The sequence below is a fragment of the Nomascus leucogenys genome, chromosome 3, assembly GCF_006542625.1.
Source record: "Nomascus leucogenys isolate Asia chromosome 3, Asia_NLE_v1, whole genome shotgun sequence".
Lineage (NCBI taxonomy): Eukaryota > Metazoa > Chordata > Mammalia > Primates > Hylobatidae > Nomascus > Nomascus leucogenys.
Genome location: NC_044383.1, coordinates 290,078 through 311,249, shown reverse-complemented (window position 1 = coordinate 311,249; position 21,172 = coordinate 290,078). Strand labels below are relative to the sequence as shown.

At 64.5% G+C, this 21,172-nt stretch overlaps 1 protein-coding gene across 3 annotated transcripts; it reads right to left on the bottom strand.

Moving 5' to 3' along the window:
• Nucleotides 1–4,626: 4,626 nt before the first annotated feature.
• On the bottom strand, nt 4,627–19,525 carry ADAM8 (ADAM metallopeptidase domain 8). Of its 3 annotated transcripts, XM_030802104.1 has the most exons (23): nt 19,435–19,525; nt 18,160–18,263; nt 16,777–16,853; nt 16,571–16,649; nt 16,383–16,459; nt 15,874–16,063; nt 15,572–15,634; nt 15,414–15,482; nt 15,049–15,218; nt 14,552–14,633; nt 14,165–14,313; nt 13,887–14,064; nt 13,541–13,630; nt 13,222–13,411; nt 13,077–13,146; nt 12,683–12,836; nt 11,963–12,040; nt 11,518–11,602; nt 10,823–10,937; nt 9,669–9,858; nt 9,090–9,155; nt 6,018–6,095; nt 4,627–5,446 (listed from the first exon to the last, which is right to left on the bottom strand). In XM_030802104.1, exons 1-23 carry the CDS (start codon nt 19,478–19,480, stop codon nt 5,369–5,371), a joined length of 2,478 nt encoding a protein of 825 aa, XP_030657964.1. In that variant the 5' UTR covers nt 19,481–19,525; the 3' UTR covers nt 4,627–5,368. The 3 variants fall into 3 exon arrangements, with proteins under 3 accessions (XP_030657964.1, XP_030657980.1, XP_030657971.1); XM_030802111.1 differs by lacking the exon at nt 10,823–10,937 and having other exon boundaries at nt 4,629–5,446; nt 9,669–9,806; XM_030802120.1 differs by lacking the exons at nt 6,018–6,095; nt 11,963–12,040; nt 18,160–18,263 and having other exon boundaries at nt 15,874–16,050.
• Between the last annotated feature and the right edge of the window lie 1,647 nt (nt 19,526–21,172).

The following is a 21,172-nucleotide window of genomic DNA, read 5'->3' as shown; positions in this document are numbered from 1 at the left end:
GGTCTGGGACTCTTCCTGCCAGCTCCACCTGGGAAAGCTCCTCTCCACCTCCCCTGCTCCCTCCGGGCCTCTCACGGCTCCCCCCGCCCCTCCTCTGCCCTGGGGCCTGTGCTCCTACATCCTGGGCCGGCCGCAGACCCGACAGTTCCTCCTAATTTCCTGACACTCCCCACTCCCTGGCGGGACATTTTACTCCTTGCTCTCCTTCCCACTGGAGGGCGCGCGCTTTCTAGCTGGCTGCGTGGGCAGGGAGAGGACCAGGTGCAGGCGGGCGCCGGAGGACAGGACGTAGAAGTCAAGCGGCATCTTGGCCGTCCAAGGTCCCAGCACGGGCGCTCAGAACCCCTGAGCCCAGGGAGCTCCCAAGAGTCTCATTCTCCTCTGGCGTCTTTGCTGGCCGAGGGCAAGGCCGGGTGAGGAGGGAGAGAAGCAGCTCCTCCCCACCACACACCCAGAGCTGGGAGGGGCCAGGATTTAGCACCCTCTGGGGTGGGCACGGCAGACGCTGCAGGGACCTGGCGCTGAGGTCCTGGCTCCCACTCCAGCGTGGCCTGGTGGCTTCTCCCCAGTTGAGTACCATGCACAGGGGTTGTGGTGCCTCCCAAGGGCCAGCCCCACCCTGACAACGTCTCCTCCAGCCAGGATGGGGTCCACACTCCATCAACAGGGTTCCTGGCTTAAACACCCTCCACCAGCCTCACGCCGCCAAGGCCCTGGTCATCCTGGGGACCCTGCAGAGGGCCTCCGGGGCCTGTCTTCCGGCGGGTGAGCCGGCCCTGCCTGTGGGTGTCTGGGGTGTGGCCTCCGGGCACCAAGCACCCGCTGGCTCCTGATACCTGCCTTTCTGGCTCTGGTGTCTCTGGCCTGGCGCCTGCTTCTGAGTCCCTGGAGAGAGCAGGTTCCTCGCAAGTGGCAGGCAGCCCTGTTTGTGTGTGCATGAGCGTGTGGGGGCACCTGGAGCTGAGCGGTGGCCTGTGCTGTCACCACCCAGGGTGGCAGGGCAGGGTCTGGCACTGCCACAGCTCCTGACGGAAGCTGCCTGGGCCTGGGTTGGCTCTCGGGCTTCTCGGCCAGGCCCTTCCCCAGCACTTCCTGCCCAGCCCCAGCTGCAGGACCTGCTGAAATCTGTGCTGTGGGAGCCCTGTCTCTGAGGGGTCACTGCAGTGACTCAGGAAAACCTGAGTCTCCGGCTCCTGATTCCAGGAGCACCGCTCGCAGCCTGCCACGTTCATGACCCAGCATGGCCCAGACTCCTGAGCCAGGACCGAGAGTCCCCGGGACAGCGGGGAAGCGGCGGACCCTGGGGGCTGGTACCTGCCGTGGCCCTCCCCAGCCCACTGTGGCACTGAGGGGCTGCTCCCCTGGGAATGGCCCCTTCCTAGAGGCAGCCCTGGCCTGGCTTCAAGAAGGGCTCCGGGAACAGGTGGCCCCGGGTAGCTGACCACACCTGACCAGGCCAGTCTTTGGGAAGCCACCCTCTCAGCCTATGTGCTGCAGGGACACTGGATGGAGAGGGCTGTGCCTCAGTCGCCCTGCAGGGCCGTGCAGGGGGAGGGGGCCTTGCCTTCTGGCTCAGGGAGGAAGCGGCTGCTTTCAGCTGCCTTCGCCTCGCCTCTGGAGGAGGCTTTGAAACCCTCCTGAGGTTTGTGGCCCTGAAGTTCCTTCCTGAGACCCTGCAGGGGACCAAGCCCTTGGCCCAGGGGTACCGGGGAGGGCAGAATCTCAAGACAGGGGCCCAGGACGCAGGACAGAGTGTGTGGGGCAGGTGTGCAGGCTGTGCCCAAGGGGCCTTGGGGTCAAGGGGCTCTCGGAAATGATGTCGACATCACAGCTCCTGAGCGGTGCCTAGATCTGGATGAGCTGTTTTCTGGAGAAAGCAGGAAAGTGACGTCATTTTGTGGCTTCAGACTGACCGCAGCCTGGCAGAGAGGAAGTGGTGGCAGGAAGTGAAGCTGCTGGCTTCCTGGCCACGGCCTCCATGGTCCACGTGTGGTAGCGTGAATCACAGCCGCATTATGACGCCCAGAGGGAAAGCAGCTCAAGCGGCAGTTTAAGGCGACTCCACAGAGTGCCCTGGCTTAGTTGTTGCACAGCATGGGGTCAGATGGATGCGCTGGAGGAGTCAGCAGAGACTCCCCAGCAGGGGCAGCGAGTGGCCTGGGCCATGAAGAGCAGGCACCTCCTGTGTCCTCTTGCAGAGGCGCAGCACCCTGGACCGTGCTCCTCACGTGCAGGCCGAGGCCACCCTGCCCTTTGGAGTTTGCTCTGAGCAGGGACACTGTTGGAATGACCGGCGAGTGGCATTGGGTCCACATGGGGGCCCTGGTCCGGCTGAGTCTGCTGAGCACAGGCCTGCCCCTTGCCACCTAGCTCTGCCCATATGTGGCCGTCACTCCTGGGCTTCACCTGGGAAACGTCGTTTGAGGCAGCTCAGCTTTTCCACGGTGGAAATCACGCTGTTTGCTGCTGGAGACTGGCTGGGTCTGTGCTTCCAGTATAGGAAGGTTTAGGAGGCAGTCAGCAGACCTATCTCCACTGTGCCTGAGGCAGGTGCCTGGGGTGAGAGGGATTCTTCCGGATGCGGCCGTGCACTGCCCAGCAGGCCTGGAGTGAATGTCTGTGTGGGGCCAGGGCTCCCGTCCAGCATCCCTTAAGGGTCCTGATGGCTGGAGCTGGGGGAGGCAGGTATGGCGAGGGGCTTCCTGCATGCAGGAAAACTGGAGACCCCTGGTGAAAGAGCCAGATGTGCACCTGCAGAGCCAGGCCTGGGCCCACAGAGCCTGTCAAGCCTGGTTTACACCACAGAGCCAGGTGTGCACCGAGAACCAGGTGTGCAGAGAGCCAGGTGTGCACCGAGAACCAGGTGTGCAGAGAGCCAGGTGTACACTGCAGAGCTGCGTGTGCACTGAGCCAGGTGTCTGTTGAGAACCAGGTGTGTGCAGAGAGCCAGGTGTGCACTGCATATCTAAGTGCTCAGGTGGAGTCTTGGGCTGGGCAGGTGCTGCCCAGGACCCTGGCTCTCTGGCTGTCTTCTGTGCATTTGGGGATGGGAGAAGGGGCTCGGCTGTGGCTGGAGGGCAGCCAGGCAGACTTGCCAGCCAGCACCCCAAGGTGATAAGAGCTGATGCCCACAGGTACTCAGCAAATGTCTGCATTTTGGGGAGGGCTGGAGAAAACGAAGGCCATGCCCTCTCTGCAAGGCTTGGCACAGGCCCTGTTTCCCAGTCCTTCAGCCACAGGGTGTCCAGGCAACAAGGGTGCCAGGTCGCCTGCACCCTGACTGTCTCCTGCGGAAGGGACAGCGTCTGCGCCTTGTCCTCCAGTAGCTGCTGGACTCCGGGGTCTGGGTGCTCTGGAGCCCGGCAGCTGGGTCCCCACTACAAGGCAGACACCAGCCTTAAATCCAACTGTCAAGGAAATGGGGTGGGCGGCGGAGGCTGGGGAGACCGGGAGGGAGGGAGGTATGGGCGGTTGGAGGGCTTGAGAGACAGGAACCCACCCTCTGCAAGTGCAGTGGCCTGTCCCCTCAGGAACGCTCTCATTCTTCGTGCTGAAAGGAGCTGGGGGCGTGGCAGGCCTGCGAGACGAATGGGCGCTATCAGCTCAGGGCTCTGCCTCGGAGGAGCCACCCGGAGGCAGCACCCATGGGTGTGGGGGCTTGGCCCCGGGGACGTAGATGGCCAATGTCAGGCCTCCTCGGTGCAGCACCAGATGCGTCTAACAGCCTACGCCCCGTGGGCGCCCACTCAGAGTTGCTGCCCAGGTGCCTAGAGCAGAAGCCACCTCCTCAGAGGCCAGCGCGCCAGCCTGGCACCACGGGGACGCTCCCAGGAGGTGCCCACAGGGAACGTGCGCATCGGGCTGGGTACTGCGGCGCATGTGGGCCGTGAGCCCTGCCCTGTGGTCGGACACTGGAGTCCGACACTGCAGATCTTAAAGGCTGAGTCGGATGCAGCAAAGGCGAAGCGGGGTTCGCAGCCCCAGACTCTGGCGGGGGTCAGCGAGCAGCCGGGAGGGGCATCGCGGGCCATTCGCCGCTTCTCTTGGGCCGAGGGCGCAGGCCCCGGCCGCGGGGGCCCCTCGGACTCCACGACTTCGCTGACGCGCGCCCACCGCCGTCGCTGAGGTCCCGGGCCAGGCAGCGGGTGGGTGGCTGAGCGGGAGCGCGTCCAGCCAGGCGTGGAGGCCGCGCAGGGCCGGGGGCGAGCCCATCATGGCAGGGGGCGTGTGGGCCCGTGGCCCGGACAGGGAGATGGGGCCGGAAGAGGCGGGGCCGTTGCCGGGAGACGAGACGGAATGGGCGGGGCGCGGGGGGCCGTTGCCGGGAGACGAGACGGAATGGGCGGGGCGCGGGCGGGGCCGTTGCTGGGAGACGGGGCGGGGCGGGGGTGGCGCGGGCTCCTCACTGCATCGCAGCGAAGTCGCCTTGGGCGTGGGTTCCTGGATCGGACCGTCTGCCCGCGGGAGGGGCGGGACTGCAGTTACGCTGGGGAGGGCCTGAGAAATCCAGGGAGAAAGGAAGGTGGCTTGACCTCATCTATTCGCAGTCTGCATTTTACCAAGCGCCGACCCTTGTATCTCGTGAACTGAAACCCGCCACCCTTCCCCGTTGATCTAACAAGAATCTACAGAACTCGGTCAATAATTTATTAGTAAAATATACATTTCTCATTATTAAAGAATAAAAGCTTTCAGCCCTGCTGAATACACATCTGAGGTCTCAAGAAAACCAGACAAGACAGCTGACTCTCCCACGTAACCCTTTCCATAAAGGCGGTTCCTAAGCTTAAACACACACAAAGCTGGGGGGCTGTCCCGCTTGAATCCCATGGGAAACAGGCTGCAAGATCAGGGGACCTGGAGTCGGGAGCCTGGGGTGCAGTCTGCTCACTGACACCCTCTCGAAGAGCACGCAGGGGAACCTGGTCCTGGGATGGAGTCTTTCTGGGGATGCCCCACGTCTGCACTGCCTGGAACCGGGTGCCCAGGGCAGCCGGCTCAGCAGGCCCCAGAGCAGGGGCAGGTGTGGCCGGGAGGGGCTGTGTATGTGGCCTCCTGAACACAGGGGGAGACCAGTGGCCACCTGGAGACACATACACACACATGCACCCACAGGCACACAGCTCATCCCAGCCTTGTGCCTGCAGACAGCTGGGGCTACGCGTGGCCAAGGCGGGGAGAAGGAAGTGGCTGAGGGCATGGACAGCAGGCGCCTCTTAGGTAGAGGCATTCCTGAGGTCACAACAGCAGCTGAGCCTGCAAAGTCAGGGTCCAGGGCTGAGCGGTGCTAGCTGGACCCTGGAATGCTGGAAGGCATGGCTTCTCCGCTGCAACTTCTCCAAATTTCCACACAGGCACAGGTACCCCCCTAGGGTGCTGTGAGAGCTCCGGCCCCTTGCTTCCTCTGGATGGGGGGCTTCAGGGCAACCTTTGGGCCAACAGCACCCTGGGAGGAGGAAAAGATAACCGATGTTGAAAAACTACCTGCTGTAAAAGGCATATAAAGGGTACAACTAAATTTTACATCCTTTAACATTTCTTAAAATGTGGATTCTTGGTTCATCCACCAACAACGTGGCTCATCCACACAATGGCACGTGTGGCAGTAGCAGTATATATGGCTGACAGAGGACAGACTCTCCTCCCTGCGGTTGCTGGGGGAAAGTCAGGCACCACTGACAGCCGGGGTCAGCGTCTGCTGAGAAGTCCCTTGATCACAGCACAGATGCCACAGTATACCCAACTGCCAATGCCTTTCCCTTTTCTTTCAAACAGTCACCCAAGTTTATCCACAGATAATCAGAAAAAAACCCCACCCTCCAGGGCAGTGCCACCGTCAGCCTGGTGGGGAGGCCGTGCCACCATCAGCCCCGTGGGGAGGCCGTGCCACCATCAGCCCCGTGGGGAGGCCGTGCCACCGTCAGCCCCGTGGGGAGGCCATGCCACCGTCAGTCCCGTGGGGAGACCATGCCGTCCGTTGCACAGTGGACTCCGACTGGTGTGTGCTGGGGCCTCACCTCAGCTGGACCAGGGTTGGCCGCACCAGCCCCCGGTTTGACTGGGGGCACTGGGGGCGCAAACGTCGGCTTGATGACCTGGGAGGGAAACAGACACAGCTGATGTGGGTCCCCCAGGCAGTCCCGGCCCTAGCCTGGACATCACCTTCCCTGGACCTGGAACGAAGCTCCCCACAGGACTTGCTCTGACCCCCAGGGGGCCTGCAGGCTCCGCCCCCACTGAGCTTGCTACAGAAAAACCCTCCTGGCTGCCACTGCCCACAGAATAAAGCCCATCAGTGGCAGAATGCCATCCTAGGCCCACCTGCCCAGTCCAGCTCCGGCCACACCTTCCACATCCCCTAACCAACCCCCATATTACCCTCGAAGAGCTTTTTTCCTTTTCTTTTTTTTTGAGTCAGGGTCTCCCTCTGTCGCCCAAGCTGGAGTGCAGTGGCGTGATGTTGGCTCATTGCAGCTTCCTCTTCCTGGGTTCAAGTGATCCTCCTGCCTCAGCCTCCTGAGTAGCTGGGACAACAGGCACGAGCCACCACACCCAGCTAATTTTTTATTTTTTGTAGAGACAGGGTCTCCCTATGTTGCCCAGGCTGGTCTTGAACTCCTGGGCTCAAGTGATCCTCCCACTCCAGCCTCCCAAAGTGCTGGGATTACAGGCATGAGCCAATGCGCCCAGCCTGAAGAGCTCTATAAACTGCTGGAATGTGGGGTTTTGGAAGCTCAAAGGCCAATAATTAGCTACTAAAACACCTGTTTCTTTGCATTTCAGCTTTCCCAGGGTAGGGAGGCTAGATGTCTACCACACAGAGCCGTGGAGCTCACTCCTGGCTGTGTCACACAGAGCCTGGGTGGGCTGAGCATTTGCAGTTTTCAGCAGCTTCCAAAGGACGCTACTGGGCAGCCAGGGGAGGCCCGTGAGAGTGAAGAGTGCATGACTTCCCTCCTGCACAGTCCTGCCGCAGCCTTTGCCCCATCTACTGCCACGCCCGGCTCCTGCTGTTCCTGCTGCAGGCTCTGCCCCATCTACCGCCACGCCTGGTGACCATCACTTCCTTGGCCAGAAACCTCTCTGCCCCTCCAGGCCCATTTTGCCTGTCCAGACCCCTTCTAGGACTATTTCTGCAACTCATGTACAAGTCTGAAGTTAGTTCAAATAAAAACTTAAAAAGGAAAGAGAGAAATAGACAATCACTATTAGGACCAGGCGCGGTGGCTCACGTCTGTAATCCCAGCACTTTGGGAGGCCAAGGGGGGCAGATTACGAGGTCAAGAGATCAAGACCATCTTGGCTAACACAGTGAAACCCTGTCTCTACAAAAAAAAAATACAAAAATTTAGCCAGGCGTGGTGGCGGGCGCCTGTGGTCTCAGCTACATTGGGAGGCTGAGGCAGGAGAATGGCGTGAACCTGAGAGGCGGAGCTTGCAGTAAGCTGAGATTGCGCCACTGCACTCCAGCCTGGGCGACAGAGCAAGACTCCATCTCAAAAAAAAAGAGAGAAAATCACTATTAGGCAAACAGCACAGAACAACTGTTGCAGCCAATATTCACCAATGGATGCCAAAACCAGTGGGTCCAAGCTTAAGGTTCAAAGAGTCTCAAGGTATCTCCCCGAGGCATCTGCTAACTATAAAAAGAAGATGGGGCTTTCTAAGGAAAAATCTGTGGACGCTGCTCCAGCTAGGCGCTGTGTCAACATCACCCATGACCAAAGCTGCATGTGGGCCAGGCCTGGGCTGTGCCCCGGGAAGGATGTGTCCAGTGCTGCCCCCGCCAGCAGTGCACGGCCCTCATCCACACGAGGAAAGATGGGACAAACCCAGGCTGAGGGACTCTGAAAACACTGCTGGCCACACTTCCAAAGTGCAAGCTGAGGCAAGGCAGAGGGGCCGGGGGCTGAGTGCCTGGGGGGACCATGACCGGAGAAGGGCGTCCAGAGGGAGCGGGCGGTACCGACTGGGTTGCACCGGTGACGTGGCACCTCGGCTGTGCACCCACACCGTGGCCACATGGGAGCTGACCCGGGACGTGGCACCTCGGCTGCACATCCACACTGTGGCCATACGTGGCACCTCGGCTGCACATCCACACCGTGGCCGTACGTGGCGCCTTGGCTGTGCGCCCACACTCTGGCCACACGGGAGCAGGCCGGGCGAAGGGCATGCAGGATTCTCTAGGCTATTTTTGCAACTTTTCTGTAAGTCTAAAATTTGTTAATGTTAACAAAAAAAAGCCTCTACCCAGAGGGCAGGGGCTCTCCTGCCCCAGGTCTTCCCTGCACAGCCCAGTCCTAGTCCTAGGGCTGACCAGGAACCTCTGTGGAGGGGTCCCTGGAGATGCACCGTGGGACCTCTTCACACAGGCACCTCCCCAGGCCCAGCCTGCCCACCACCGTCCTGCCCTCTCTGAGGACAGAGGCTGCTCACAATATCCAGCTGAGTCAGTGGCCCCAGGAAGGGAGCTCAAGGGTCCTTCTCCACCCACCGCCAGAGCGGTTCCCCAGGGCTGAGGCCAATGAGCTGCCCCCACGGGGTCCAAAAAGGGCTCCAAGGTTAGCCCAGGGGTGGGAGCCAGGGTGCAGGGACAGGACCCCAACCCTGGGGGGACACAGAGGCCTGGGAGTTAACCCTCAGCATGCCAGGGCTCCAGTGATTCGGGTTTTCAGAGATCTTTTTGAAACCCCCAAAGCCCCCAAACCCAAGGGAAGCGCAGAACGTGTCCCTGCCCTGAGCCCCGCCACCCATCTGTCCTGCAGGGCCCCAGGGAGTCCTCTTCTCTGCCACAGCTTCAGCTCTGGGAGGGGCTTGGTGGGCGGAGCCGGTCTGAGTGGAAGGAGAAGGAGCCAGGACCCCCAAACCAGCTCCAACGCAGGGCAGGACTGAGCTCCTGCCTTCCCGTGGCCTTGCTGACCTGCCTTTCGGTCTGATGTCCTCACGAGGCTGGGCTAACCAGCCGTCTGTGTATAGCGGGGGCCACCTGGGGATCCCTGGCCCCCAGTGCAGTGCACAGACCCCAATCCCATCGGGAAGGCCTGGACACCCTCAGACGGCTTGTCTGTCCAATCACCACCGCTTACCTGCTTTGGTGCCTGCCAGGTGTAGACAGGAACTGGGAAGAGTGGGCTGGACACAGTGACCGGAGGCTGGAAGAGACAGGGCCGAGAGCCTGGGTCACAGCTGGGACCGCACCCCGTGCCCCTCCAGCACCCCCAGCTCCAGGATCTGAGGTTCCTGCCTCCTGTGTGTGCTGGAGGGGTCTGCGCGGCCCATAGGGCCCCACCCCAGATGAGAGGCCCCACCCCATTCCTCCCCTCAGCCGTGTGATCCCCAGCTGGGGGCCAGAGAGCATTTGTGTCTCGACACTGTCCTCAGATGGGCTCTGTTGAGGCCAGGAAGCTTCCCTGGCCTCGGAGCCCCAAGTTTAAGTTCAAGCTCAGATTCTGTCGTGGCTCAAAAGGGTCTGGGAAGTGCTCACTCCCAAAGCCTCGGTGTCCCCAGCAGGGTGACCACGGCAGCTGCTCTGGGCTCGGGGCCGCCGCTGGCTCATGCGTGAATTTAATGAAAGGGCTCTGCTGGCCTCGGGCTGCATTTGGGGTCGCAGGATGGGGCCTGGGCACTGCTTTCAGCCTCATGAACCCGGCAGGGGTGGTGCTTACAGCAGGGGGCGGCCTCTTCAGAGCCACCGAGGAGGCCAGGTGTCCGGCGGGCTGGCCCGGGTGGATGGTGGGGACCAGCTCTTGGGGGCCCCTGGATGGGGCCGGAGCCCCGCCCTTGGCCGGCATGCGGCTGGCAGCCTGGTGGAACAGGGGGTTGGAACGCCCCATGGTGGTCTTGGGAGCCACGTTCCTGGGGAGGAAGCACAGGACGCGTGGTCAGTGTCCGGCCACGGGGCTCCAGCACCATACCCTGAGTCTGTCCCTCTCAGCTCCAGCCGACCCGAGAGGCTTCAGGGCGAGAGGACGCGGCCATGAGAGACAGACAGGCCCAGGAGACAGGGCAGACCCTGAAGAGGCAGGGATACCCTCCATGTCCTGGGGGCCCCAGTCAGGTGGGCGGGAGATGCTTGGAGGCTGTAGGGCCAGTGTGTCCTGCTGCGTGGGGGTCTCCTGCTGTGTGGGGGTCCAGGTCCCTAGAGCAGGGCTCAGCAAGAAACTGGCGGGTGCTCACGGGGCTGGGTCAGGGTATGGGGGACCGCACCGGGCCTCTCTGGATTTGCTCCAAGCCCAACCTGCCACCAAAACCATGCCCTGCCCCAGCCTTGGGGGAAGGCGGAGTCCAGAGTGGCACCGACCGAGTGGAGCCAGGAGGGCCCTTCAAACTCAGCCCAAGCTGGGGGGCGTCACGACATTGGGGCACAGAGGAGCCTGGGTGTCCGTGCCGTCCACCGTGCTCCTTCCTCCGGCAGCTGAGCATGGGAAGCACTCACCATCCTCCGTCACAGCCCCCGCCACCCTCCGTCACAGCCCCCGCCACCCTCCGTCACAGCCCCGGCCACCCTCCGTCACAGCCCCCGCCACCCTCCGTCACAGCCCCCGCCACCCTCCGTCACAGCCCCGGCCACCCTCCGTCACAGCCCCCGCCACCGTCCGTCACAGCCCCGGCCACCCTCCGTCACAGCCCCCGCCACCCTCCGTCACAGCCCCCGCCACCCTCCGTCACAGCCCCCGCCACCCCTCCGTCACAGCCCCGGCCACCCTCCGTCACAGCCCCCGCCACCGTCCGTCACAGCCCCGGCCACCCTCCGTCACAGCCCCCGCCACCCTCCGTCACAGCCCCGGCCACCCTCCGTCACAGCCCCCACCACCCTCACCTGCTCAGGATGCGGCTCCCGGCTTTGCGGTAGACGATGATGCCTGCCAGGGTGACCAGCACAACTGCCAGGAGCACCAGAACCACCACCACGAAGACGGGGAGGCTCCCGGACGCTGTGGGACACACGGCCCCACATCAGGCAGGCAGGCCGCAACCTCAGGCAGGAGCCAGGGAGGTTCCCAGACACAGCCTTTCTCAGCACCCCCAGGCCGTGCCCTGTGGACCCCTCAGGGAGGACCCGGTACCTTACACCGGCACTCCCAGCTCACCAGTGACAGGTTGGAGAGCTTGGCAGGGTGGCCCTGGGCCACAGTGCTGTGGGCACGGCTGTGCCTTTGAGGCCTGATGCTCTGGACGACCATGTGCTCAGTGGCCGCCAGGGTGGAAATGCTGGGTGGCCTCAGGGCCCCGGGCCGAGGAGGGGCTGGAAGACACAGGCTGAGGACACTGGAGTCTCAGCTCATCGCCGTGCCCTGCCCTCGGCCACTGCCTCCCTCTGGGACAGGGCTCTCCCCTCCTCACATCAGCCTGGGGACAGACAGGCTCTGCCTACACCTGTGTGTCGACGCCTGTGGTAGCAAACTGGCACCGTGAACACCACCAGCTTCCCGGGCCCGCGGCTTCTGCCTGGGCTCTGTTTGGGCCCTCTGAGCTTGGACCTCAGCCCCACCCGCGCTGGCCAGGGAGGCCTACCTTCGTGCACCTCCATCAGCAGCGTCGCGCAGTGGGGTGGGGCCCAGCCTGCGTGGCAGTGGCACTCCTGCTTGTGGTTGCACACCTGCGGGGACGGCTGGGCTCAGGGCCAATCCTGGCGTGGATCCCAAGGGGCCGTCGGGGCCGTGCCTCCAGCATGAGGGCCCCGGGCCAGCCCCACCCCCGAGGGCCCCTTGGTCCCCACCCACGTGCACCGACGGCGAGGCCTCTCCATGTAGCCCCTGCCCACTGCCCGGTGACCACACAGGTTCCATCCATGGAGGCCACCCAAGCCGGGCCTCAGCCGACAGGGGCTCCACAGAGACCCCCACGGACAGGACATGCTGGGCTCCCCCAGCCTCAGGCTCCCGTGTCCAGAGCGGCACCGGCTCCCTCAGAGCGGCAGCCTCTGTGCAGGAGCCCTGTCCCAAGAGGCCACACATACCCCGTGGTTGTGGCACTGGGCAGAGCAGTTTCTGGATCTGTAAACGTGTAAGTCCTGGCAACGTCCTTTCCAGCAAACCTGGGGGTAGGAGGCGTCTCTCAGGCAGCCACTCTGGACCCCTGCCCTGCCAGTGTCCCTTGAAACCACGGGGTAAGCTGGCTGGGACCCTTGAAACCATGGGGTAAGCTGGCGGGGACCCTTGAAACCACGGGGTAAGCTGGGGGGGGGACCCTTGAAACCACGGGGTAAGCTGGGGGGGGGACCCTTGAAACCGCGGGGTAAGCTGGCGGGGACCCTTGAAACTGCTGGGTAAGCTGGGGGGGACCCTTGAAACTGTGGGGTAAGCTGGGGGGGACCCTTGAAACTGCGGGGTAAGCTGGGGGGACCCTTGAAACTGCGGGGTAAGCTGGGGGTGGGCTGTGGTCACCACATCCAGGGTGGCTGTGCTTCAGCCCATCTGCCGGCTGCCTACCCCCAGAGCCCCTGGGAAGTGGCCCTCCTGGGGCATGTGGCAGCCGGCAATGACCATCAGATGAACTGAGAACCATGTCTCTCCCCACCCCCCGGCAACCTTTCAGTCTCTACTAGAAGCGCAGAGAGAACTCTGTTCCCACAGCCTCAAGCAGCTGCCAAGCTCAGAAACGCATCTGCACCCATGTGGGGCACATGCCCGGGATGCCTGGGGGGTGGCGCGGCCTCTGAGCCAGGGGCGTGAATCACCTTCTCTGGTCCGCACTGGGTGCCCTCGGGCACTGGTTCATAGGCAGTGCCATCCTCTGTGGTGAGCGCGTGGCACACGGAGTTCAGGGTGCAGGTGCCACGCCCCAGGGGCTGCTGCCCGCCCTTGCACTGCAGAACGCCACACATGTCAGCCCTGTGGACGGAGGGCAGGTCGTGGGCCAGCTTGCCCAGGCACATGCTGGGGGGCCCAGTAGGCTGGAGCCACAGTGACCCACCCCCCTCCCACAACACGGTGCGCTTGAGCCCGGGGTCCACGGGTCCAGGGCAGACCCTCATGGGAGCAGAACTCCTTTGTGGAGGCCCTTCTGGGGCTGACCTGCTGTGGGAACATCACATGTCCTGGGCCCAGGGGAATCTGGTCTCAGAAGCTCACCTGTACCGGCTGGTCTTGCAGCCTGGTAGGATGTCATAGGAGAAGCAGGACTCCTCGGCAGCTTGCCCACCTGCAGGACCAGGAGCGGGTTAGCCCTGGCAAGGCCTGCAGCCACCCTGCCGGGCCAGCTCTGTGCCCACTTCACCTGGCCCCCAGAAGGCCTGGCACTGCTGGGCCAGCGTGGGGCAGGTCCCGTTGTAGCAGTAGCCCCCGGAGCAGGGCGTGCCGTTCTCCTGGAAGGCGTCTTCGGGGCACTCAGGGTGCCGGCCGTCACAGAACTCCTCGAGGTCACACGTGTCCTTCTTGGGACGGCACGGCTCACCAGCTGGCTCCACCTGGCCCAGCAGAGAACAGCTCACCATGGGGACAGGTCCACGCAAGCTGCCTGGTCCCTGGCGCCCCAGGGTCCCTTCCCACCTGCCAGCCATGGGCTCTGGAGGTCCCCGGTGGGAGGCTACACTCACCCTGCACTCCTGGCAGCAGGTACCGTGTGCACACTGGGCCCCCTCAGCCAGCTGGCAGGTGGTGGAGTTGCAGCAGCGGTTCCGGCAGTCCTGGGGTGATGGCAAAGGCCTTGGCAGGCTGCACTGGGGACGGGCCAGGCTCCAGGGCGGACCTGGCTGCCTCCTGACCACTGGGGTGCCCCCCGACCACGGGGGTGCCCTGCAGCCACTCCCTCCCTGTGACCACTTTGGACACCAACGGAGCCCCAAGTTCCACATGTGGCTGTGCAGTGGTCATCCTGACCTGAAGGGACAGAAGTTGTGGCACCCCATGCTGACGGGAGCAGGTGTGGGGGCGTGGACGCACCTCGGGGGGGCCGCAGTCGCACTGCTCCCCACGCTCCACAAACAGGTTCCCGCACACAGGGCCGCCCACCAGGTGGCTGAGGTCAGGGGCGTTGGCGAGGCAGGCTGACTGCGGCCGCTCCAAAAAGCTCTCCAGGTAGGCCTGGCTGCAGTCACTGAACATCCTGGGGAAACTGGAGCTGGGGAGACGGGGTAGCATTGGGGGAGGCAGCCCAGCCCCTTCCCCACCCACCTCGCACCTCCAGCATACGCTGGCTCTGCAGGGCCTGGCCGCCTCACCCAATGCTGCCTGCCATGATGCAGCGGCCGGCCTTGGAGTGTTCCTGGCAGCGGCAGCCCTGGACGTTCTCATCGTGGTCCATGCCCAGATTGTGGCCCATCTCGTGGGCCATGGTGCAGGCCACACCCATGGGGTTCTTGCTGTGGTCCTGCAGGAGGGTCTGTGCTCTCAGGAACCATGTGGCCAACTCCCCACGCCTGCCACCCTCACCCCCCCAGGGCCCAGGACCTGGCACAGCTTCCCGCCACCACCACCTTAAAACATAAAATCAGGCATTAAACCTGGCCTGAGGGGAGGTGGCCTGCTCCAGAGACCTAGACCCAGGCTTCCCCTCCCCTATCCAGCTCTGGCCTCGGCCTGGCAAAGCCAAGCAGGAGCCCCCTCACCTGGTTCACAGCCCCTGAGCTGTGGGAGCACATGGCAGACACTCTGGCAAACCCCACGGTGGTCCCGGTGAAGTCGACGCCCCTGGAAGTGGGAGTGACACAGATGCCCTGGACGTGGCTCCCTCCCCACTTCCCTCCCACCCCAGCCCTGCTCTCCCTTCCACCCCAGCCCTGCCCGCCCTCCCTCCCCAGCCCTCCCCACCCTGCCCTCCCCCCAGCCCTCCCCACCCTGCCCCCCTCCCCCCAGCCCTCCCCACCCTGCCCCCCTCCCCCCAGCCCTCCCCACCCTGCCCGCCCTCCCTCCCCAGCCCTCCCCACCCTGCCCACCCTCCCCCCCAGCCCTCCCCACCCTGCCCGCCCTCCCTCCCCAGCCCTCCCCACCCTGCCCACCCTCCCCCCCAGCCCTCCCCACCCTGCCCGCCCTCCCTCCCCAGCCCTCCCCACCCTGCCCACCCTCCCCCCCAGCCCTCCCCACCGTGCCCGCTCCGCCAGCTCACGTGATGAACTGCACATTGTCATGCAGGTGCCGCCGTGTCAGTTGCCGCGCCTGCCAGGCCAGGAGGTTCTCCAGTGTGTCACTGGGGTTGGGGCTGACGTGGAACCTGTCCTGACTATTCCAAATCTCCAGGCCCACCAGGACCACACGGAAGTTGAGTTTCTGATATAGCTGGAGAGGTGGTGGAGTCCTGGGGGTCAGGCAGGGTAGCGGAAGGTGCAGCAGGGAGGGTGGGTGGCGGAGGATGCACCTGTCCCACTGCGAGGTGGGGCCAGGCACAGGTGCCAGGCAGAGCTGGAGCAGGTGGAATGAACCCCGTGGCAACACCCCCCCACCTCCCGCCAGGGGCTCCAGCACCTCGCCCACCTTGTCCACGTGGTTCACCACCTCCAGCACCCGATGGCGCACGGCTGCTTCGCTCCCCAGCATCTGGAACTGGGGACACGAGACCCTCAGGCTGGAGCCCACACACCCCCCATGCCCCCCCGCCGGCTGCTCTCCCACCTTCCCCGCCCCCAGCGCACCTCTGCATTGTCCACGACCACATACAGCTCCACGTAGCGGGTCTCTCGGGATGGCACAGAGCCCTGGGGAACAGAACAGCCACAAGAAGCCAGTCAGCCTTCCCAGCCCCAGGGCCTGGACCCTCCCTCAGGGACCCGGGGCCACTGTCCAGCCCCTGTCCAGTGCTGGGGGAGCGTGGCCAGGCCTGCTCCAGGCTGCAGACGATGGGCAGCACCCAATGCATGGGGAGGCAGGAGGACTCACAGGCCAGGCAAGCGGACACCGGCAGGACCAGCCAAACACGGGAGACGAGGGTGCTCACCCCGGGCCGAGGCCTGAAGACGGCTGCCGTCCGGGGCCCCAGGAGGCTGCCCAGGCTGTCGTCGCTGACCCCGCAGGTCCCGGCCGTCTGCAGCAGGTGCTCGGCCTGGTACACGGCGTGCCGCCCGCCCTCGCCACCTTCATCCAAGGGCTCGATCAGGTGCAAGTCTGAGCCCACCTGGAAGAAACCCCTGAGGGGAGTGGGAGCTGGGTGTGCCGTGGGCTTCAGAGTGGCCTGGTCCTGCCCTGAAGGACCAGAGGCTCCAGTTTGCTGCCTACAGCTCCTCCTACCCTGCCACCAGCAGGCCCCCTGCAGGTGACTTCAGGCCCCAGGGTACAGGAGGGTGAGTCTCTTGGGCTTGGGGTCCCCTGAGCAGACCCCTCTGCAAGACAGTGAAGGCCTGAGTGGGAGAAGGAGGCACCCTCCCTGCCTCCCTTCCCCAGCCCCACCCCAGGCCTAGGCCTTCCTCTCTACCTGCGGGAGCCCTGGCGTTCGTCCGCCGCACCCACCTGAGGCCGGCGCAGGTGCTGAGGCTGGCGGCTGAGTCCGGGTGCCCCTCCACGTGGCCCTGATAGAAGCAGTGGTCCTGCGGGGAAGCAGGAGAGGGGTCCACAGGCTGTGCCCCCACGGCCCCACAGGCTCGGGGAGGGCCGCCCAGCCCCTACCTGCCTGCCCAGCTGCTCCGCCCAACCCGTACCTGCCCGCGAGGCTGCTCCGTCACCTCGGAGCCATTGGCAGCCGTGTAGGTCTCCGTGTAGCCAGAGCCCAGAAGGTCCCTGGAAAAGAAGTGCTGTGGCTGCCTCGGCCCCCTTGGTGAAGAGGCTGGCCCAGAGGCTGGACACCGGGGACACCAGTGTGCTGGAGCCAGGCCCAGGCAGGGAGGCCGACCCGAGACCCACTCACCTGTTCTTCCGCAGGTGCAGGGTGAAGTTGTGCCCTGTGGCCCCAAGGATATAGCTCACCCTCTCTGGGTGCAGGCCCTGAGCGAGGAGGGAAGGGTCCCGGGTGAGCAGCCTGCCCGGGCTGTGCCCACCTCCATCCTGGGGGCCAGAGAAGCTCAGTTTGGGGGGAAGGGGTGCCGACCTCCAGCCCCAAGTCAAGGATCCATCCTGGAGGGTCCACAGCCTCAGGCAGGGTAGAGGGTGGAGGGTGGAGGGTAGGGGGCAGGGGGTAGTGGGTGGAAGGTGGAGGGTGGAGGGTGGGGGTGGAAGGTGGAGGGTGGCGGTTAGATGGTGGAGGGTGGAGGGTGGGGGCGGGGGTTGGAGGGTGGAGGGTGGGGGCGGGGGTTGGAGGGTGGAGGGTGGGGGCGGGGGTTGGAGGGTGGAGGGTAGGGGGCGGGGCTGTGCTGAAGGCGACCGGAGGAGCCCAGCACTTGGGTGGACAGGAAGGACCCAGTGCTCCTCAGTCCTCCCAGGCCTCAGTTTCCCCATCTGACCATGCATGGGTAACGACAATGCCCCTTCCCCAAGAACGCATAGGGTTGGGGAGACACAGCCTGGGCCAGGCAGCAAAGGAGGTGGGTGGCGGGGATAGCAGGCACAGGCCCCTCCAGCGACAGCTGCCTGCCTCCAGGACCCGTCCCTCCCAGCAGCCGCCGGACCTGGTGGTGCCTGCAGAGCCTCCTCCTCGACCACTGCGTCTCCAGCCCCCGTATGCAGGCTGGGACTTGGCCTGCTGAGCCCTGGGACAGCCTTAGCTGTGCCACCGGCTGGATGAGCCCAGGGCAGCAGGCAGGTCAGTATTAGGTTCCCTGGATGCTGAGGTAAGGACAGGGCTGGGGCCAGTACTGCCCTCCCTGGAAACATGCACACACATGCATGCAGTGCACATGTGTGCATACCCACCCACTCAGGTTTCAGGAATCACCCTCGGGCAGCCCCAGTTGGGGAGGGGGGCCGTTCTCAGTTCCTAGCCCCGGGAAACCCCCGCCAGGCCCCCCCATACACAGGAAGGTGTGTCAACTCTGCGGTGAGCCAGCATCACTTCTCAAAGAGGAATTTGGCTTATCAGCCTTGCCAAGGGAAACTGGGGAGGGGCCCGGGGCCAGCACAACCTGCCCCTGCTCCCTTCCAGGGGCCCATAGAGTTCCTGAAGGAACGAGGAGGCCGTGAGACCCCAGGCAGCGCTGGAGAGAGGAACGGAGATGGGCCCCAGGGGGCTAGAGCTGTACAGGGCAGCCCCAGACGCTCACCTGGCCTCTCACCACTTCCCATAAGCTAAAGCTCCTTTCACAGAAACAGGCTCAGGGGCCAGCCAGGGACCCTCCCCAGGCCAGCTTAGACTCACCAAGCTGGAGGGCAGAGCTCGGCGGACTCGGAGTCCCGGCAGACGCCGCGGCACCACCACCTCATACTGCTCCATGCGGGCCCAGGGCCGGCTGGGGGCGATCACTGTGGGAGGGAGGGTCAGCAGGCATGAGGGGCCGGGGGGCAGGGGGTTTCCTTCCCAGAGGCCTCCTGGGCCCTCCAATTCTGTCCCTTGCTGGGCTTGACCCTCCCCTGGGGAACTCGCCAGATAGCTCGGGGACAAAGACTCAAGTGAGGGTTCTGTGCCTAAAAGACCCCAGGAGCGCCCCCAGGCATGGCTGGCTGGTGGGCCTGTGTCCTGCAGCACCCACACACAGTGCTCAGAGATCCTGTGGGTGCCAGCGACTCCACAGGCCTCCAGGCTGTCTCAGATCTCTGGAGGGGCCCGAGGGCAAGGATGAAACTTCCCCCCAGGGAGGAGGACTCAGGCCGCCGACCTGCCCGTTTCCATCTCCTTCTCCATTCTTCTGATCATCTGATCGCATCTAACTGGGGAGCAGGAAGGGCCTCCCTGAGGCTGTTCACCTCCCAAGAACTGGAAACTCCCTGGTATCCGAGAGCAGAGGGCAGGGACCTAGCATGCAATGGGCAGGGTTTCGGAGACCACCAACCCCAGGACCTTTTGCTCCCGTTAAACACGATAGTGGACGTGTCTCCATGACATCTCCAACCTGGAGAGGCAGCAGGGGAGCGAGCAGCCAGCCCCCATATGCCCAGGAAACTGGTGGGAAGCACCTCGGCCTCCAGCCTGAAGCTCCTCAGCACACCCCAGCCCAAGTCACTCCAGGAGCAGGGGTGGGATCCAGGGTCAGCAACCCCATGTCCTCCCCCAGGCAGGAGACGGGTCCCCTCAGCCCACACCCCTGCACTCCAGGCCTCAGCTCCTCTGCCCTCCCTTCCCTCCCTGGCTAAATAGTGGGGGTGGGTAGCCCCACAGGTGAATCCCAGGAACCCAAGGCAGCAGGTGAAGCGTCCTGCTTGGCTCGGCCCCCACCCCACTAACAAGCTCAGAGGCGGGACTTCCCTCTCACAGTTCACCTTTGAAGGTTCCCTCCGACCTCCCCGGCCTTCCCGGCCCAGGTCTCGCCACCCAGAGACCACTGTGCACCTGACGGCCCGCTCCCAGGGACCAGCCCGAAGCCGGGCCAGGGTGCGGGGTGCGGGCAGGCCAGGGGCTCGGGGCCCGCGTCTCGTCCTGCGGGGAGAGCCACCCTGCCCCGCGCCGCGCCCAGGACGGCTCCCTGGAACCACTCACCAGGCAGCGTCACCGCGCCCAGCAGCCAGAGCCCGAGGCCGCGCATGGCCGGGTCGGGGCGCGGAGGCGGAGGTGAGAGCCCCGCGGGACACGGTCTGGTTCCAGCGCTCCTGGCGAGAGGCTCTTTTCCGTGCGCCCCGCCCGGGCGCGCCGCAGCCAATGGGCCCCTCGGCCGGTGGGAGGGGCGGGGCGCGCGGCACCTGGGGGCGGGGTCCGTTCCCCTCCCGCGCCAATCCTGCATCCTCCCTTGCACAGGTGAGGGAACTGAGGCACAGCCTGTCCCAAGTCCGGCCAGAGCCCCGAGAGGAGGCCTCTCGGCGGACCCGGCGTCTGGAAGGAGGTGGCGCCAGGCAGGTCCTGGAGGGGAAGGGACTTGTGAGGGCCGCCTGGCGGTTTCAGGATAGGGGGGCTCTGAATTCCTGGGGGACAGAAAGCCCCAGGCAGGGGCAAGTCATGGCTTTGGGGGCATAGGTTCAGCCCTGTGGGAAGCTCTGCCAACGCCCCCGCCCAACCCGCGCCCTGTCCACCAGGCTGAGGCCTCACTGGAGTGGGATAGGCATGGGCCTGCAGCTGTCCAAGTAGGGAGGGGGAGCCCTAGGTGGGGGTCCCAGCCCAGGTGATGGCAGGTGCAGGGGCCGTCCCCAGCCTAAGATCCCCAGACAGCAGCTGACGCTGGCCGACGTGGACCAAAGCCTGCAGCAGCCCACTGTGGCCTGGCTCCGGCTTCTCCAAGCCTGCGGCCAAGCGTGCTTGCCCTTGGTAGCTACATTCCCCGTGGTGGGCTCAGCCTCGAGGGTGCAGGTTCAGGCTGACACCACAGCTCCCCAGACGGTCCACCCAGCACCCCTCCCTGGGGCTTTCACAGCCAGGCCTCCCTCCTGGGGTGGGAACAGCGTTGGTGGCAGGAATGGCAGCTCAGCTGACCCTGGGGAGAGGCAGGGCAGGGCCAGCAAGGGGCTGGAGTGAGTCCTGCCTGGAGAGAGTGCCCCAGGGCAGGGCGAGTCAGGGACCTGCACGGGCCTAGGGGCAGAGGACAGAGATCAAGGGGCAGTGGCAGGAAGAGGCCGGGGCCTCGGACGTTATCCTGGGAGGACAGGGAACCCTGAGGATCTAAGCTGGCGTGAGTGATGCTGTCACACTTTGTCTCAAAGCCATTCTTACCCCAATGTGAATGGCATGAAAAGCAAGAAAGCAGAGGCTGGCACTGGGCTGCAGGTGACTTCTGCTGCCTGGGGGTGTGTCTGCTTGCCTGTGTGGCACAGGACGAGGCCCCCCAGGCTGCCAAGAGGCGCCCAGGTAGGGCTGGGGATGCTGGCCTGTGCCTGAGCTCATGCAGGTGACCCTGTTACTATAGAACAATGGCCAGCCGGCAATCACCCTTCCCTTCCTTGACCTCGTGGTGCAAGTTACTCAACAGCAAAGTGCAAAGGCGGCATGCTGGTCACATCAGAGGCACAGCAAGGCCCCTGCTGATGCTGAGCTACCAGGGATTTATTCTTAAAAAGACAGGACCAGCTCGGGCCAGAACAGGCTCCTCCCACGCTGAGGAAGTCCCACCCAACCCCACAGAACACAGCTCTCGTCTCCAGCAGGCGCCGGGGGGGTCTGGGAGCATGAACCCCACAGCCCTGGAGGCTTCCATCCCCTCCTCCTGTCACCACCTGCAAACCCCACTTCTCAAGGCCCAGGGCTTCTCAGAGCCCAGGACACAAGACCAAGGGTTTCTGGGCCTCAGCGC